This window comes from Lactuca serriola, chromosome 3 (genome assembly GCF_051521515.1).
Source record: "Lactuca serriola cultivar US96UC23 chromosome 3, Lser_US96UC23_V15, whole genome shotgun sequence".
NCBI classification, from domain to species: Eukaryota; Viridiplantae; Streptophyta; class Magnoliopsida; order Asterales; family Asteraceae; genus Lactuca; species Lactuca serriola.
Window position 1 is genome coordinate 208,815,532 of NC_136410.1, and position 20,608 is coordinate 208,836,139.

Here is a 20,608-nt window from a genome sequence, read left to right on the forward strand (position 1 = left end):
TTTGATAGTGATTCAAATGTGAAGACGTCATAGTCATGTCATATCGAGAGATAATCTTGTCGATCCATTCCATAAGTCGATGTCATTGACTAAGTCTGACACTCAGACATAGTCGAGAGACATTAGATTTGAAAATGAATTGGCTTAAACACTCTTAGTTTGGTTTGTTTTAAAACCCGAGAACTTTAAGCGGTATAAGTTTTAATTTGATTTGGCGATAATTAAATTGTGATCTTAATATATGATGGATTTCGGTCATTTCAATTAGCTTATCACTGCGTTCTCACTTTTGCATGTTTGGAACCCACTTCCCGAGTATTAATTTACTCAAACGTCCATAGTCGGTCATACTCTTCGATGTAAGTAGTGATTGAAGAATGACATGTGTATTAGTGGCTTCTCCATAATGATTGGACATAACATAGAGATTGCGCTAACACTCATGAGTACTTAATAGAGATTGAAGTATTGGACCAACCCACGCTTAGAGATTACTTCATGGATTCAATCACGAGTAATTTTAAGATGATAATATATTCTATTCTTCGAACGTAGATACATGTGGTGTCTTGCTCTAGGATTCTGTTATGTATTGGTCTACTCCAACGCTAATCGTAACTGGTAGTTATAAAGGGTATGTCCATGTGTGACATGATGAAATAGACAAAAACTATGTAGTCAAAGTTTATTCGTTCCTTCTGCCTTAATAGGAGAAGCGATATCTATGGGCCCCTCGATGATTTGGTGCTGACATCTAAAGTGCTTGGCCGAGCCCACACTGGAGTTGATGTGTTCGATTTAGTAGTCAAATGTAGTCCTCACAAATCTATATCGGGAAACATAATCTTGAATTCTTGAGATTGACCATTATCCATGTCTCAAATTCATACAAATATCATAGAACGAAGGGATAGTTGATCACTTATCTAAGGGTTGAATCTTGATTAGATCAAGAGTTCGGTAGTTGCATTGGATGGCTAACTCTCTGTTGATTATTGAGAAATATTAGTCCTCGTATATTTGATGACTTGTCCAAGTGGGAGACTGTTGGAATAGTGTCCAAGGTCATTAACTATTGGTAATATTTCTAATAAAATAAGGGCCCTTTTGGGTTGCCCTCAAGACCCAAATTGAGTAGAATAAATAAAGGAGAAATTGGTTTATTAATTATTTTGGTTAATAATTAATTAGAAACTAATTCGAAATATATTTTGGGAATTAATTAACAGTTTAATTAATTAAAGGGTTGAATGTTCATTAATCGATAGTTGGTTAATCAGGAATGTTCCAGAACCCTTATGGGATTAGGGTTGGATGAAAGCACTCCATCCCACATGGGAAAGGAGTGAAATTTCGTGGTTAGGCCTCCATCCCACATGGGAAGGAGTATTAAACCCTAGGAGGCATCCAAGGCTATAAATAGGGCATTAGGGATTTCATTCCTCCTGACACATTGGCTTGAAGTATTCATCAACCCTTCTTCCTCCCCCCTCTTAGGACAATTTCTAACCCCTTTGGGTTTGTGAAATTGACCCTTCTCCTAATTATTTTTATTCCACTCTTTGGTGTCATTGGGTGTGATACCATTAGTGGGATTCTGGTTTGGGTCCTTTCATCCAAGCAACTTCATGGAGGTTCAAGATCTCAATCATGGAGATCAAGGGCTACATACAAGGTATGTTTTCTTACTTATGTTTTAGTTTTCTACGATTGATGTAATTAGCATGAAGCTATAGATCCATAGGTTGCATGTACAATTAGGTATATCATTGTTTCGTTTTTTCCGCTGCCTTGTTTTAAAGTGTATTTGATGCATAGAAACCCAACAAGTAGTCCCTGACTGATAGGGTTCCTTATGCCCCTTGTCGCACTTACCGCAAGTGCGGCCCTTCTGGCCTCCAGCTCTCGAGTCAGGATGCTTTGGCTGCTTAGTCGCCGGCTATGACTGCACTGGTCTCCTATCTCTCACCTGGATCTCCCTCTCCTCTCTAGCCTGGGTCTCCAACTCAATATTTCTCCTCCTGGCATTGGTCCGCAACTCAGTTAATGTCCAATAAAAAGTGTTTGCAAAGAACTCATGGATATCCCTCCTTAGAATACTTAGATATTGACTTAAACGCGTATGCATAGTCGATATTTTCTCAGGGCGGAACAGGGCCCTCTCATGAAACATCCTTGTGATCTCAGTCATTGTCTCTATCTACTGCTTGAGAGACAGGAACTCCTGGGTTAACCTCAAACTCTCAACTACTGGTAGAAGCTCATCTTTGAACATCTCAGTACATCTCTCCCAGGTCATCGCAGAACGCTCTTCAAGATTATAATCAGCTGTCATAAACTTCCACCAATCCTTCGCTCCCAAGCGAAGCAGATACAGTGCAAAATGAACCCTCAAATTCTCCGAGCAAGTGAAAGTGTAAAAACAACCCTCAACATCAGAAATTCATCTCATCACATCAACCGGATCCTGGGTCCCATCAAACTCAGGTGGCTTCATGTTGTTGAATTCCCGGTACCAAAACGAATCACCCCCCTACGGTCTCATAACAGCAACAACTGTAGTGGTTGTGGCAGCAACAACCTCAGTGATTGCGGTATAGTGCTCATCAAAAGTCTCAATCAACATGGTCTTGATAGAACCAAACATCTCTGGTATATCCCTTATGATCTATGCGGCCACCTCGACCGCAACAATCCTATAGATCTCCTCATCACTGGCACTCGGCCTCTTGGGTTGCTGGAGCCTGAACCTCGGGTAACCACCTTACGGAAACACACAAGAAAACTATCATAATCAGGCTAAAGCGCATAAACAAATATCCACACACTCCTACAATTTCTTTAGTTCCTTAAGATGACTTCTTGAGTTGCGTAGAGATCCGGTGAAATCAGTAGTATGGGCCCAATACTACCTTCCACACCAACCCGTATTTGTCTCAAATTGTCCTCTCAAGACCCTAAGTCATAAGGACTCTATTTCTCAATATCAGATGTACACTCACCCTGTCGGTTCCTTAGAATCACTACTAAGCATCTAGACACTCATCCTAGACTTCTGCCCAACACTGCACCGCCTCATAAGATCTTCGTTGTCCTTTCCATTTGCTTGTTGCATGAAAATTGTACACAATAAAAGCCTCGATAGACATTTGAATAAATAATTGTACCTCAAATCCACAACCAAACAAGGAACAGGAAGAAAGGCTAAATCAGGCATTCTAAGGCTATAAACTACTAATTATGTACAATTATGCCGCATACACCAAGCAAATAGCAATGACATATTCAATCTCATAAGAACTAACTGCTAGGATAAAGGCATCACAAATCAGGCAACCTTATCACACCATTCTTGCAGGATCCTTATCCTACCACTAACTAGCACGTAATTCTATCAGCTCATAAGATATCAACTCTACATTACTCATAACATAAATTGAGATATTTTGGGAAACTACCGCTCCAGCTCCAGATGATTGTACACACTGCTTCACTAGATTTTTCTCCTATAAAAATATTCATTTTTTGAATACTTTTTATAAAAATCTTCAGATCCTTAGTTTGAGTTTGGAATTACCTTAGAGTTCATCCAAATCCCTCAAGCCAGGGCTCTGATACAAAATTGTAACACCTCTAATTTCAAACCAAAATTTTCATAAAATGTTGTTCATAAACCAAATCATCGGAAAAACATAAGTATAAACTACAAATCATCATCACAAAATACTAGAGTGCCACAAAATGCCCATTAACAAATCTTGCAGTGAGTGTGTACTATCAGACCTTCACTTTCCCTCGATCCTCAGAAGTACCTGAAACACATATAATCAATAATTGTAAGCACGAAGCTTAGTGAGTTTCCCAAGATATCTCAAACAGCACAGCATATATACAGCTATGGGTTATCAACAACCTTAAGCAATATACAAAGTCTCAGTAGGCAAACAGTATGCCATGTGGGTTATTAGCAACCCTAGAGACTATGCGCAGTCTCAATTACACATAAGCAACATGACACAATAATAACAGTTAGACCCAGTCGGTCATCACAAAATACAACTATTTACACAAGTAACAACAAGTGACGAGACTCACCTAATACCGATGACATATAAATCTCACACCCAAACTAGACTCTGCCTAGTAAACATAGCAAGTAACCCTAATCAACTAAGGTATATCACCCGATTCATATGTCTAATCCCACAACTACGCCACTAAAGGGCAAAATGACTATTTTGCCCTTCCATGGTCCAAAACTCTAAATCTTTTGACCAAAGTCAAAATTCAGCAAAAGTCAAGAAGTCCACACTCTCGTCCATACACAGCACGTACATCGTTATGCGTGGGGCGTACAACTCAAGTGAGCGACCAACAGGGACGAGTCTGGCTACACGGGACGTAGCCAGGAGTATGCCCAACGTACTTTGCCTGGTTCATTCTTAACAAAATTTATCTCTTAATCCTTTAAGACACTTATCCCAACTTCAAATCCGACCATTCTAGAATGTTTTAACCCATAAATTCACTAACTTTAAGCCTTTGCATGGCTAGATTGTTCTCAATACATAAAACTCTAACTTCTACAACACTCTAAGTCACTTAACTCATACATAGGCCAAGAGAAATGATCAAGAAACCATTTTTATGAATCTAAGCACTCCAATATGCTCTAGAGTACTCCATACTCACAAAGGCCCAAGATTTAGAAAAAAAAGCTCATAAAACTCATCTATGGAGATCTAGAAGGAACATCAGCAAGGTATAGACTATATACCTTCAAAAGATACACAAGATGAAGGAGTTTCAGGATCTATAAGCTTGTAAGCAACACCACCTTCTTCACAAACCTTCTTCCTTAACAAGAATGCCAAAAATGACCAAAAGACTCCTAGATTCTCAGTCTCAAGGCTAGGGTTCGATATATAGTGCTTAGAGGGAAAGGAGGATGATAAAAAATGTCCAAGGGAGGCATAAGGTGGATTAAATTGGGAGCAAACCCTAAATTTTAGGGTTTATGGCTTGAGGTACTACGCCCTGCATACCACATGTACGCCCAATGTAATAGCATGAGTCCTGCGTTTCTAAGGCTCGATCATGTACGTTGTGCGTACCTCACATATGCCCAACGTAAGGGCTGATATGCAAGGATTTTGACATAAAGGCCCAAATACGAAAACTTTTACTAAGCCAACGATAAAATTAAAGTACCTCTGGATAAAAAAAAATATATTTTATTGATTAAGCCCCCAAATCATTTGGTTTGTGTGTTATAGCCCAACAAACTTTGGTATATTGGCTTAAATGGTCCATCTTACCTTTTTTTTGGTAGTTTACGGGCATAAAGTCTATTTTTACCTGCTAGAAAGGGCCCAAGAGTTGTTATAGGAGTCCGACACCTCCTCCTATACAAAAGCTTAAAGGGAGGCATGCCAATGTTGGCATGATGGCTGTTATTATATGAAAACCCAGCCAAAGGAAGGTAGGAGTACCCGTTTCCGTCGAAATCAATGATATAGGCATGCAACATATCATAGATCGTCTAAATAGTCTACTCGCTTTGCTCGTCTGTCTACGGATGATATGCAGTACTAAAATGTAACTGATTACCAAAATCCTTGTGTAACCTCTTCCAAAAAATGGAAGTGAAACGAACATCCCGGTTCGACACAATGGAAGTCGAAACCCCAAACCAAGCCACCATCTCTCGAACATAAATCTCAGCAAGCTTCTCTGCAGAAGAGCCCTCACTTATAGCTAGGAAGTGAGCACTCTTCGTTAAATGATCCACTATTACCCAGATAGAATCAAAACCCTTGTAGTGTATGGCAATTATGTAATGAAATCCATCGTGATCTGCTCCTACTTCCATAGTGGAACCTCTAAGGGTTGCAACTTCCCATGAGGGTGTTGGTGCTCTACCTTGACCCTCCGGCAGGTCAAACATCGCTCTACAAACCAGGCCACATCCCTCTTCATACACAACCACCAGTAACTACGTTGCAGGTCGAGATCCATCTTGGTTGCCCCTAAATGAATGGAAAATATCGACTTGTGGGCCTCATCCATCAATACCTTTCGAACCCCACCAACATAAGGCACCTAAACCCAACTGTGAAGAGTTAAAAGCCTCCTTTTGTCGATATCAAATGTTTAAATCTGACCAATCACCCACTCATTTTTCTGATTTTCTTCATTTATGGCCTCCGACTATGCTTCTTTGATCGTTTCCAACTCTGGGTTCATCACATTCATCCTCATACACACACCTTGAATCGGGGTACTGACCGCCCTCCGGCTCAAGGCGTCGGCCACCACATTGTCCTTGTTTTAGTGATACAGAATCTCACAATCATAATCTTTCACTACATCCTGCCACTTCCTCTGCCTCATGTTCAGATTAGGCTGATCTGTAAGATATCTCAAACTTTTATGATCCGTGTAGATGGTACACCGAAAACCATAAAGATAGTTTGTGTCGAATCTTCAGAGCGAAAACCATCGCCCCAACTCCAAATCACGAGTGGGATACTTCGCTTAATGAGGCTTCAACTGTCTCGAAGCGTATACAATTACATGCCCCCTCTACATCAAAAAAAACACCCAAACTTGCAATGAATGCATCGCAGTAGACCACAAAATCTTCAACTACCACAGGGAGGGCAAGTACTGGTGCCTCTCACAGTCTCTGGTGAAGAGTGTCGAATGACGCCTGCTGCTCAGGCCCCCCAACTGAACACAACATCCTTCCTCGTTAACTTAGTGAGAGGAATAACAATCTTGGATTAGTCTTGAATTAATCTCTGATAACCAATATACTAAAGTTCGTTGGGCTACAGTGACAATAACACTTGGTTTATATGTAAAAGAAAAGTGAAACCCTTTTCTTGTATCATTTTTAGTGTCAACGTGGAAGGGTAGAAACGTGTGCTCAACAAAAAAATGGAGTAAATTACCAATATGTCGCCTATATTTCACTCATAATTTCAAGTTTTGTCTATTTCTTGGAATATTTCCTAAATCTTCCTTAACTTTGGTTTATATTTGGCTATGGTCCCAATGGTGGGTCTATGATTCCCTTTTCATAGTCTATGTTGTTCTCCCTCTCCCTCTTCTCTCTAACGAACTCTGTTGGGTTTGATAATCCATGAATCTACCCGTCGTTCGAAACACATGGACACCTTGTAATTTAGTCATTTTTGTTTCATAAGCTGCAATACACGGAACTTCCTTTTGTCCTCTCTCTTTTCTTCCTTGTTGGTCGTTAGTCTTACTATTGCCTATTCTCTTAGGAGACTATTTAAAATATAAGAACATAAATTGCTTCTTTCTCATTAAAAAAATAATTGCAATATGAGTAATGCAACAAATTTGGGATAGTTTTCGAAATGTATAGAAACAATGCATGTTTTTTAAGATGATGCATAAATAATCGAACCAAACATGAAAGCGAGAGTGGCTTTGCACCTTTAAAAATGTTGCAGCCTAAACTTCAACAAACCTTAAAAATTTTGGAAGTCAATTTTTCTGATCAGTAAATTAGTTCATTTAGATGGATTTTTTAAGTACTTTTTAGTAGCAATAAAAAATGATATTAGATTATCACGTGGGTGGTTTACAAGGGCTCGCTATAATTTGTTTGTTTGTTTTTTTTATACCTTTGTGTGTTTATGTAATATAAAAAAATAATAAAAATAATAATCTTGATTGCTACAGCTTAAAGTAAGTGATAACTAATTATATTCACCATAGAAGACAATGGAGATGAACGGGGCAATAAAAGGTAGAGTACGGGATCCTTAATAATAATAGCTAAAAAAAAAAGTAAAATAAATATAAATAATAGAAAAAAAAAAGTAAAATAAATATAGACAAAATCGCAAAATATAGTCCATCTGGTATGCCTTTTTTTTTCTGAGGTTTAGTCCAAACCTCGAATTTTTTTTGTCTTCATTGTCTTATTGGTCTACTTTGTATGTGGAAATGGTCCCTCAGTAAACTGAAACGACTTTAATACCATTTGATATTTATTTTCCGTTTTTCTTTCATTTTTTTAATCTAACACCTCTTTCTTTCTCTGTATGTGTGTGTGTTGCAACACACGTGCCTAGAGCAACGACCCCTTCCAATATTGAGATTCCCATCTGTGTTTAGATCCAAATTACTCTTGAAAACTTCGATTTTTCAGTGAGATTGTTGTGGTGAGATCTAATTCCGCAACAACAGGAAGAATGGTGAGCTCTTCCGGAATCGTTCCAGTGAGATTGTTGTTAGCAAGGACGAGTATTTGAAGCAATTTCAAAGCGGAAAAACTCAGGGGAAATCTAACATGTGAGCTCTATTCTTTGAAAGTTAACAATAGTAATGTTGCCACTGTTGCACATAATCCTAAACATGAGCCTCCAACCAGCAATTCACCATTGTTATTCCTTGTATCAAATGCTATGAGTTTGGTGGTTGACTGAAAACCAGAAAGACGAAGCAGGGGTGACTTTAATGGATGAACACACACACTTATTTCGACTATGTACCCTAACTGTGTGTGATTTACGGTACACAAGAACATAAACGACAATCTTACGTTTACTAAATTCAAGCAACAGTAAAACAAAAATAGCATAATCTTACAAGACTAGTCTTTGTGAATAAATGGTAGAAGGTGAAATCGAACAAGGAGATGATCTTGTAATTTCAGTTACATAATGGTGATGATGGGTGAATCGATTCCAGATGTATAAAATCCGATTTAAGAATAAATGAGACTAATTTCCAACAACCATGATTTCATGTATACAATGGAGATGACGTTCCTGGCGACGACGATTTATGCAACAAGGAGGAGACATGAATCAAGCTGCTTCGACGGCCTCTTGGCTGTTCTTTTCTGGTCTGATCAGCAGAAAATACGAAAATGGAAGGGGCAAAGCAGATTGACGACTTCAAGGGGTGATTTTCTATGGTCTCGACGGGCAAAGGTGGAGGGGACAACCGATCTCTAAAGAACCCCTTTGTGGTTCTACTCCTCATCGCCGCACCTAGCAAACCAGAAGGATCAAGCTGCAACATTAATCAACCATTGGCGGGTGTTCGGCAATTGAGATTGAAGAAAGAGAAGAGAATGGGCCACTGCTCTACATGGTGGCCGTAAAACACTCACCTTGGGTGGTGTTTGAACCGTGAGAGAGAGAGAGACTCTCTCTTTTTCTAGTTACTAAGTCATTAAAAGAAATATTAAAAATGTAAAAATAAAAATAATAGGGTATAATAGTCATTTTAATTTTCGAAGGACTAAAAGCACATACAAACTAAATCAAAAGGACTATGAATCCAAAAATATCGAGGTTTGGACTACACCTCAGAAAAAACGCATACCACAAGGACCATTTCTGTAGTTTTGTCATTAATAAATAATAATAATAATAATAATAATAATAATAATAATAATAATAAAAGAGATGAAAAAGGGATAAATTTGTCATTTATTAGGATTTAACAATTTAAGGAACCAAATTTGCAACAAAAAATTATTTGTTACCAAATAAACCTCAAAGGCTTTCCATGTAACGGAATCAAAAGTTGGACTAAATTTGCAATTTATACATTACCATAAGGATATTTTTGTATTTTAGTCTACAGTATAATTATGCATGACATTATCTTTCTTATTGCATTCATTCCTCATTCTATCGTATCTAACGAAGGAAGTCATTTATTTTGGGAAATCTTCGGAAAAGTCCTAATATTCCACTATTTTTTACGAAAAACTCCCAAACTAAAATTGGTTTATGAAAGTCCCGATTACCGGTAAAAATGACGATTTGACCATTTTTCCGATTTATCGGTTTCAATACTTACCCGGTTTCATTAAAATCTCATTATTTTACCATAATTTTCATTAAAGTCGCATTATTTTACCATAATTTGGGACTTATTCGTAAATTATGGTAAAATAATGAGACTTTATTAAAACCGGGTAAGTAATGAAACCGGAAAAGCGGGAAAATAGGGTCAAATTGTCGTTTTTACCGATAATTGGGATTTTTTTCATAAAGAAATTTTAGTTTGTGACTTTTTCGTAAATTAATATAAAATATTAAGACTTTTCTAGAGATTCGCTTTTTATTTTCATATATTTCTACCAAATTGTTAGTTTTGCATCGAAATGAACTTTACATTTCTACCAAATTGTTAGTTTTGCATCGAAGTGGTGTTTTATGCGTGATTGTATTTATGTAGTAACTTTGATGAAAGTCACACTTAACATCACCTATTGATTTACCAACCAACTAACTAATTAATTAATTAATTGTAAGGTAAGAACTTAAGATGATAAATTACATGTTTTTAATAGAAATACGTGATGATATATATTTTTGGAAAGATAAAACTTCAAGAAAATGGCAATAGAACACAAACATTAAAAAATAAATAAATAAATAAAATAAAATAAAATAAGTGAAAAGGTTATAACGAAAAAAAGACATTAAAGGCTAAAAGAAACTAGCAATAGCGTACAAGATAAAAAAATACTAGAAAAGTTACATTGAAAAGGTCGTCACATGCTAAACATACCAATTACACCAATGTGAAAGGGGATTTTTGGATCCGATTTTAATCCATACAAAACAACTCATCGTTATTTCATCATCTACAACCATTACCAACTATCAAAACCATAATGGCCGAGCTAGCATCAAGGTAAAGAGATATCCTGAGAAAAAAAAATCATTTAATATACAATAAGAAAAAAAAAACTACAAGTTTATTAGATATAAAGTTCAACTTGTATAACAAAGTTACATTTTAAAGTTCACCTGTCCGCTCTTTTATTTTACGAAAACGAGTAATTATATTTTCGGTCTTAACATTATGTACTGCTTTCTTTTCTATACTACAAATTAAAGCACCATTCATTAAAATCGTCACATATTCTATTACGTAAATCGGTTTTCAAAAACTTCATTGCAGAAAAACACTGTTCAACGGTTACGGTTGCGACGGGCAAAACAAAAGTTAGTTTTAATAATCTATAAACCAAAGGAAAAGAGAGGTGCTTCCCAGTTTCCACCAACAAACGAGAGAGGTCTGCAATTCCCTTCAAATTGAAAAATCTCTCATCATGGAGCAAAGAGTGATAATAGATATCAAGTTGCCGATTATGTTGCGCCCTTTCTGAATCGTTAAAATCCTTTTTGTATATCTCGCTTAACTTTAACAACTTTGCTTTATCAAAACTAGAAAATGAGTCACAAGCACTAAAAGCCACCATGTTCTTCATCAACTCCGTGCCAACTTCACTAAATCTATCCCCAAATTCTTGAATTTGCATATCCAAAACCGTGTTAAAAATCACAACTTCACAATGATGTTGATTAGTCTTATTGGTCATATGCTTTCTTGGGGTAACATAATATTCTGACAGGTCCACAATTACAGTACTATGCTTTTCACAAAAAGCACACACCTTTTTCCAAATTTGTGGAAACTCATCTTTTCTAAAGACCAGCAATGCTTCTTTTTTTTTTGTCCCTTTTACTAACGAAGCCACTTCCAAAATAACTTGATCTTTTTTTTTGAAGATGCTTTGACAAAGTATCGGTGAGGCATAGAATTTCCAACATTAAGTGTAAACGAAATACGAAATCAAGTGTTCTGAAATATGACAAAATACCCTTTGTTTGATTACGGTTAGATAAATTAGACCCCTCCTCTTTCACATATTTAAAGACTACAACAACTTCTGCAAACAAATTCAATAAACTTACAATTGTTCTAAAATGTGAACCCCATCTAGTATCTCCAGCTCGAATAAGAGAAATCTCTTGATTTAACCATCTTCCTGTTTCGGTTTGAACAATACAAATTTCGATTGCCATTCTTTGTTTTTGCATCTCCCGTATCATATATTTTATCTTACATGACCCACAAATGATAGTAACCACCAAACCTAGTTGTTCAAAGAATTCTTCAAAATCATCATGTTTCTTTGCAATCACCACAACCACTAATTGAAGTTGATATGCAAAACAATGTATATAATGTGCAAAACTGTTTTCATTTAAAATCAAAGATTTACAACCGTTGAATGCACCCTCATATTACTTGCTCCATCATAACCTTGCCCTCTCACCTATATATTTGAAAAAATTAATTAAAAAAAAATATAACACATAAAAATAAAATTAATATCATGTTAAAGGAATAAATATTTTATGATTTCTCAACTGATCGATAGTCAAGTTGTTGTTGAAAAAAACAGTATCAATGACGACTTTAAGAGTCAAAGAGGATGTATCCAACACCTGAACAACTCCGATAAATCTTTTCTTTACAATCCCAAGTCTATCAACATATCTCAAAACTATAGCTATTTGTTCGTTTTAGGAAACATCACTATACTCATCAACTAATATACCAAACACATCTTTACCAATTTCATCACAAATAGATTTGATTATCTCTTTTGAAAGTAATTGACAATATCTTTTTGAATCGTCGGAGAAGTCAACTTTTCATTTTTTTGGCACTTTCTAAAGTAACTTTAGAAATCTTCTCCTTATCTTCTCTAATCAAAGATAAGACTTGAATGAAAAGTCCTTTATTATTAGACTTTTCAGTCTCATTGAATTTCATGATTACTTTGCTCAAGTTCCATTTGCTTATGCAAAACTTCACCAATAGATTGATTTTTTCTCAATAACCAATGACACTTTTCTTCGGACTTATGGTGAGAACTATGAATCTCACCCATATGTTTCCGGAATGATTTATTTACTCCAATTGTCAAAGCCTTCGGTTATGAAAGCATCTTTTCCACCTTGGCCCCCTACCATGTCTCTAAACAAATAGCAACAAAAACAATATGCCTTTTTTTAGCTATACTCTAACCATCGAAATTCCGTAAACCATTCCACAAAAAAACGTCTTTGCTTCTCACCAAATAAGGTAAATTCAAAATTATTCTCCTTTGGTTCACAAAGTCTTTTAATCAAATATGCCCTCCTTATTTCATCTATTTGATTAGAATTATAAGATGTAATCTTTGGCCTCTCCTTCGGGTCCAAGGACAATCATTCAAATCAAAAGATTGTGACACTTTTTGTTTTTGAGTATGATCATTAAATTGTGGTTCTTATGGTTTTGAAAGAGGTTCATTAGATTGTGATTCTTTTGGTTTTGGTGTATGTTGATTAGGTTGTGGAACTTGTGTACTTTCATTAGCCCTATTTTTTTTTTGAAGTTCCTTCACTATTGTTGTCTCAAACATCTAATTATCTTTCGAAAAATTTGTTAATAACAACCTACAATCAAAATATATCAACAATCGACTCTAATTTTATAACTTGATTTCAAGAATCAACAAAAAATAATCACTAATTATTGACCCTAAGACTAATTTAAAAATCCTAATTGGTAATTTCTATTTTTTAACATAATGCCAAATAATTGAATTTCAATTAACCAAAAAATAAACACAAAAGTTTTACTTACTTGCTTCATTGTGAACCACTTTGATCAATAATCACCCGCCACCGGCCACTAGGGGATTTCGCTGGAAAACACCCACCACTGGCCATCGATCGGCGACAAAAGAGAGAGGGCAGCAACGTGTCGTCGCAGGGACAGGGTGGGAAACAAATTCTGAAGTCACGATATGTTGGGAATTGACGTTCATTTGTTTTTTTGGTATTAAGCACTTGGGCTTTAAGTTTGGGCAATTGGGCTACTTATTAATTGAATTAAACATTTACAAAAACCTAAAAAATAAAAAATTAGGGTAGCCCAAAATATATTTTAGACTTATCGTGCTCATATACAATAACTTCTTGGAAAAAATTTGTACTATTATATTTTTGGGGCCTCCTGTGATACCTAATACCTAGGGTCCTTAATTGGATCCGCCTATGCAAAACCATCAGTAATCCGTCGCTATAGACTTAGCAACGGAATTGCAGCAGACCCAAATTCGTCAGTATATTCTTGTTGGTAATTGTTTGTAATGGATTTTTGAAGGCTATGAAAAATTTTAATGACGGATTTTTCTATCGGTAATTAGTAACTGCTCACCGGTGAAAATGTTTTTTTGCAATAGATTTCTGACGGAATGACTCACGAACGAAATACCAACGGAATCTCGAAATAATTCATTAACAGATTACCAATAGAATTTGAGAAATTAAATATCCTCCTACCATTTGTTCCTACTTTTCTTCCTACCATATCAAATGTTGACAGGTGGATTAAATGATTATTAATTTCATTAAATGCGTAATTAAAAGTGACACATGTCAATATTTGATACGGTAGGAGGAAAAGTAGGAACAAATGGTAGGAGGATATTTAATTTCTCATAGAATTTCTATGACCGATTAGCGACGAATTTTGACATTATAAAAATCATTTTCATAGATTCATGAAAAATAAAAATAATTACATAATCAACACAAAAAAATGTAAAACATACATCAAATCTATATTTTAAACCAACAAATATAAAAGTGAAAAAGTTCCAATATTCGACATATATTAAATCCATAAATTTAATATCCATATTCGATATTTCATGCTTAATACTATAAATTTCATATCCGTATTCGACATTTCATGCATAATAATTACATATATAATTCTCATGACTTCATCAATTGATGGAACATATCCTTCTTGATTAGCTCGTAGAATCCACACCTATGATTGAGAGTTGTTAGTTAGAGAGATATTTCTATATTGGCAAATACCATAAATGTCCTCCAATGTTGAAAATAAAACAGACTAAAAAGGTTAAAAAAATGAATGATATTAATGAGTAGTAATTATGATAATGCATAAGAATAAGTGATTTTAAGTACAATATTCCTCTATTTGAAGTTTGAATAAAAATAATAAATGATGGAAATAGCAATGCACTTTTTAGAAACTATTCATTAATGTTGCATACTTTAAACTCTAATAATAATAGGAAACCATTTTTCATTTTTCATGGTTATACAACGTACTTTAAGTTTTTACTCATACTACCGGCCTATTTTGAATAGTAATAGCAATGTACCTTGTGAAAATCACAAATAAAATGAAAGAAGATTGCTACTATTAATGAAATTAAATGTATTATGCCATAATCGAGTACTTTGGTAAAGCACGTTTCTATTTATGACAATTAGCCCTTAAAAGTGTCAAATTATTTCAATATCATATGATATACATGCATAATCAGGTGGTTTACATAGAATTACAAATACTCACCTCTAAGGCTTCACATATGCAGTTTTGTTTCCTTGTATCCATACTTTAAGTAAATAATCATAGAAACTACACAAAATAACATTTTTACAAAGCTTAATACATTGAATATCATAAGAAAACAGTTAACTTTAATGAACATTATTAATTACCTGTCTACCATGGCTCCATAAGTAATGGTGGAATATGATGTCGTCCCTTTGTTTGGCTTTGTATAGATGGGAAGCAATCTATTAGCTTGTGAATAACATTCTCTACTTGAATCATTACCATATGAAAGACGTTGTCAAAGTTTCTAATAATATTCTTGTATTTATATGATAATAAATACATGACACCATGAACACAAATACCTTTTGTTGATACTTTGTGTCTCCTGTCCTTGGGCTTCGTGCTACAAACTCTAGCTACTCTACGCCTAAATCTGTTAGGATATTATCACCGTTAGAAAAGAGAAGGAAATGACCAAAATACTCTGTTGTAAAAAAATATAGTATGCATATCAATGGATGAATTTGGAACTTACCCCAGTCCAACCAGGGTTATGTGGATTACCATTAACCAAGTTGATAATGTTGTAGGGATACCAGAAAGAGAATCTCATCTAGGGAACAACCTATCAACTATGTATTTAGCCTTTCCAAGAAAAAACATGCTCTTTAGATAGATCATATGCACTCAAGAACCCACCTATAACAATTAAATAGTTCAAAGTTCAAAGTTCAAGGCAATATTATAAAAAAGAACAATATATTTGGGGTTTGTGACATCATCTATAGAATTGCTAAAAAGCTATCATTGTCGCCTTTGGGTCCCATTCCTAAGAAGGATTCTGAATAAGAATCGCAATTCCAGCCCAAGATACCACACGATTTCAATTCCAATTCCATTGATAAGAAGTGAATTGACAAAATTGAGGAGTCAACAAAGGCCTCAAATTATGGAAAAAGTGTAAAAAAATTATAGTTAAAACTTAAAAAGAAACAATTACCCAAAATGTATCTTGGAGTTATGCCAATTATGATTTACAGATACCTTCTTTCCTGTTAAAGGAACCTATAGAATTTGATTGAAAAGATTTGTATTTTTAGTGATTAGATAAAAAAAGAATTATAGAGAAAAGAAAATTTTTAAGAATTGGAGAATGTGATGGCTTACAAAAAAAATTAAATCTATTTTATCTTCCGGATCTTTAGCAACAAGCAACGAGCATATAGGATTAGCAAGGAGTTCTAGCAAAAATAACAAAATGATAAAATTAAACAATTCAAATTACTAAATATTTGGTAATGAGTAGAAAATATGGAAATTAAGGGAGTTTTATTGAGCATTATACTCACACTAGGTTAAAGTTGCAAAATACTTTATTTTTCTTTACCAACATAGGCAATGTACCGTTTTAACACATAGTCGCAAGGTAATGACACCAACAATTGTATTGCATTTGATCGCCATTATAGATTTGTGGCCTCTGTATTAGGTAAAAAATTAATTATCCTTTTGGTTACTTCCAAAAGTCCAAATATTAGCATAAATGAGATTAAAAGCATAATGTATTACTTAGAACATATCTATCCATCACAAGATGGACACTGTATTCCTTAGGCATGTTAGTTGCCTTGCAAATATATTTTTCAGACCAATTAACCTACCAAAAAACACAAATAGAAACAATATTCATTTTTCAATTTTCCATTATTATACGCATCATATTGATACTCTAATGTTATTAAGAATAAGGTTGATGACTCTTTTGGAGGTTGGTATATGTCACAACTAGCAATTTAGGGCCAGGATTTCCTATCCATGTACGAGATAGTTCTTTGTGTAACTATGTATCGATGTGTTTAAATGCGAACCAGACTTCAATGATATCAGTATATACATACAAAACTTGAATTTAGACAAATTCCATCGTAAAAGCTCTATGCTTAATCCAATAAGCTATAATCACTCGACTTTGGGTCGAGAACCTTTATTTGGGCCATAGTTGGGCCGAAAACTCTTCATCAGCATAGTATTGGGCCATAAACCTCCAAATGGGCCTTATTGGCCCATGAGGAATTAATTTAAGACTTAATTGGACTAATACCCTTCATGGATCATTTATTGGGTCGAGAGCCATTTATTTTTGGGCCTTTAAAATGAAAACACCCATTGGGCTTATGGTTCCAGGTTATACTTCAAAAACGAGCCCAACACTTCTCTCTTCTCCCCTCCCCATAACCGATCGGTTCTAGATGAAAAAAGATGAATAAAGGATGGTATTAATTCAAATTGTGACACCTCATATTTACCTAGCATATATCTAGGTAAGACCTAACAATTTGTCTAGGAAGAGAAAGTTTGTCCACCATATATCAAGACAAGTCTCTCTCTCTCTCTCTCTCTCTCACTGTCTCACCCTTCTTCATAATCGGCTGAACCTCTCCTAATCCCCCTCCCATCCATTTCAAAACTTCATACACATCATCCTTCCTCTCTAGCTTTCAAAGGCTTTCTTCACTTCATACTCCAAAAAAATGTAGGTTTTGGGTGTAAACAACAAGAAGCTCACTTCAGGCTTTACACTTTTGGTAAGTTATATAACTTTCAAGTGTTTAATTCCATGTTACCCTAAGAAATCTTCCTTAAACAACTTTATTTGATGTTCAAGCTTCTTAGAACCATCCCAACTTCGAAACTCTCCTTAAGAAAGCTATCTAGGCCGAAAACATACTCCTTCTTTCTCTTCAAAACCGATCAAACCTCAAGGTGAGCTTCATACCCCTTGTTTTCGTGATTTACTTTCTTTTGGGGGAGAATACAAGCTAGTTTTGCGTAGAATCTTAGTATTTATGCATGCATGTGTGTATTTTTCATTATATGTTGTGTGATATGTTATGAAACTATGTTAAACACTCATAAAGTCGAAATATCTTCCAAGTTTTGATGATATTAGGAAATAAGTTACTTTATATAACTCACTATGATGCTTGGAAAGATTAAACATGTCACAACTAGAAATTTTGTGTCTTGTAATCACAATACTCAAGTAAAATGTTGAATCAAAAACTTAAGAGCATGTAAGATACTTACTTCATGGCAACAAAATTTCAATCAAGTACACCATACAAGCATTTCAAATAGTCAACAAGTAATTGGAAACCCTAGAAGTTCTTGTGTAGGTCCGTTTTGGACTAGGACTTCCTTATTGGGCCCAATAAGCCAACAAGCTTCCAACTTGGCTATCTTGGGCTTAGAACCTTAAATGGGCTCTAATTGGACCCACTTTCATTTATTTCCAACATTTTGGGCCATATTGGGCCTAGAATAAAATAAATCAATTATATGAACTACTATGGACCATAATTAACCTAATCCAGCCTAATAAAGCATAAAAATCACACTTATATTTTATAAGGCCAACAATCATTCAACCTAACTCTAATATGGTCTTAGGGGCAAAAAGCCCAAAAATCCTTTCTCTCCTCTCTCTATTCTCGGCCCAAGACAAGCCCAAAAGAAAAGGAAAAGTTGACTTATTTCATGACACCTCATTTTTGTCCTTAGGTTTTCCATGCAACACACATATCTCCATGCAACAATCTTGTCAAGCTTCTCACTCCTTCCCTCCCTTCTTGTTTCGGACGAGAGCACATACACACACACACACACCTCACAAAAACACTCTCTAAATTACTCAAGAATCACCCACTCTCTCCATCCAAGATCTTGAAAATTTGGCTAGAAGCTTAAGGATCTTCATAAAGTGATTCATCATCTAAGGTAAGTTAATGGCTAACTTATGATCTAACTCCCTTCAATTCATAAAAATCTCTTCTAAATTCATTCAATCTTGTGATCTTGCACCTTAGAAGCTCCTAAACTCGAGATCTTCAAGGAAAGGTTGCTAGGGCCAAAAATCACCTCATTTCTTTCCATCTCTTCTCCAAAACCGAAACCACACCCAAAGGTGAGCTTCATACCCCCTAATTTTCGGTTTTTATAAGTTTTTTTTGGGGGAGAATACAAGCAAATGTGTAGATCTATGAGTGTATGTATGCTTTGTGTGATTTCTATGTTTATTTACATGTTCATATGTGATTATGGTGTTGGATCTAGTAAAAAAGGAACTCAAAACCGAGATCTACATTATGTTGAATGAAATAAGTATAAATCATATTATTTCATACAAATCAACTCTAGAAAAATAACCAAGTTGGTTAACATGAACTCCTTTGGGCTAAAATCCCATTTTTGGACTTTAAATGTTAAAAATATAAAGTTAAAGGGCCCAAAATGTCAAAATACAAATTTTGATGGTTGAGATGAGTTAAAACAGTTTCAAAAATGTATTTTCTGGAAAATTACTCTTTTGAAGGACTAAAATGGAAATTTTTAAACCTAATGGGCCAAAAATGCACTTTTCGGCCCAACAAGGCCCAAATTGCGAGATTTTCAAACTAGAGGGGCTGAATCTATATTTTTCTGTAAAACAGAGGACTACTAGTGCTCCAAGTCCATTTTAAGGGTTAAAAATACTTTTCATTTTCAAAAGGGACTAAAGATGCAAAAATTTTCTATTTTGGGCCAAAAATGTAAAAATTGCGAAAATTGAGGTTTCAGCCGAGAAAACTTCATCTTGAGGGACTAAAACTGTTTTTCAAATAAACTTGAGCTGAAAAATACCCTTTCAATAAGTTTTGATACTAAAGTGTCAAGAAAAATGGTTTAAGGACTAAAACGGAAGTTCTTTTATACAAATGGCCAAAATTGAAAATTTATCCAAAAGAAAGCGGCTGCAAAAGAAAATTTCTAGTGATATTAAACAATAAATCTATTAGGATGGAATACTAGTACCACGACTATCGACGAAATATAATACACCTTCAACACCCAAAATCGTTATCAAACGAACTGAATCGGTCTCGAATCAATAACGAATCCGAACTTAATAGCACGACCCTACTTCAATACACACACGGAAATTTCGGGAAGTCAATACACACGTGGGAATACACCAGACATCGATACACCATCTTTGGGCCCAAAAGTTTCAAATCGTGCTTGTTGGGCCTAGCTAGCCCAATGACATGATCTTTAGGCCCGAAAGAAACTCGCTTACATGTAGTTGGGTCTTATATGACCTTATTCCGTGTAAAAGGACTTTCAATGGCTTTTGTGCCGTTGGGCCCCAAGGGTCCTTTGGTACTGCTAGCGAAGTCGAGAATTCACCAATGCGAGTCGGGCTAAGGGCCCTTCGCATTCACGATAGCCTTGAACGACTTATGGAAATATCGGGGGATTCGTACCCTCTTTTCCTCCTCGGTTGTGGGGCTATGAGAAGTCAGGTGGTTGGATTAAGTGAATAGTACGAACGACGCCT

The 20,608-nt window shown here is 35.4% G+C and overlaps 1 protein-coding gene across 1 annotated transcript; it reads right to left on the minus strand.

Annotated features, from left to right (window-relative positions):
* Positions 1–10,644: 10,644 nt before the first annotated feature.
* Positions 10,645–11,389, minus strand: LOC145096002 (uncharacterized). The gene is made up of 2 exons (XM_079033792.1): positions 10,908–11,389; positions 10,645–10,711 (listed from the first exon to the last, which is right to left on the minus strand). Exons 1-2 carry the CDS (start codon positions 11,387–11,389, stop codon positions 10,645–10,647), a joined length of 549 nt encoding a protein of 182 aa, XP_078889918.1.
* Between the last annotated feature and the right edge of the window lie 9,219 nt (positions 11,390–20,608).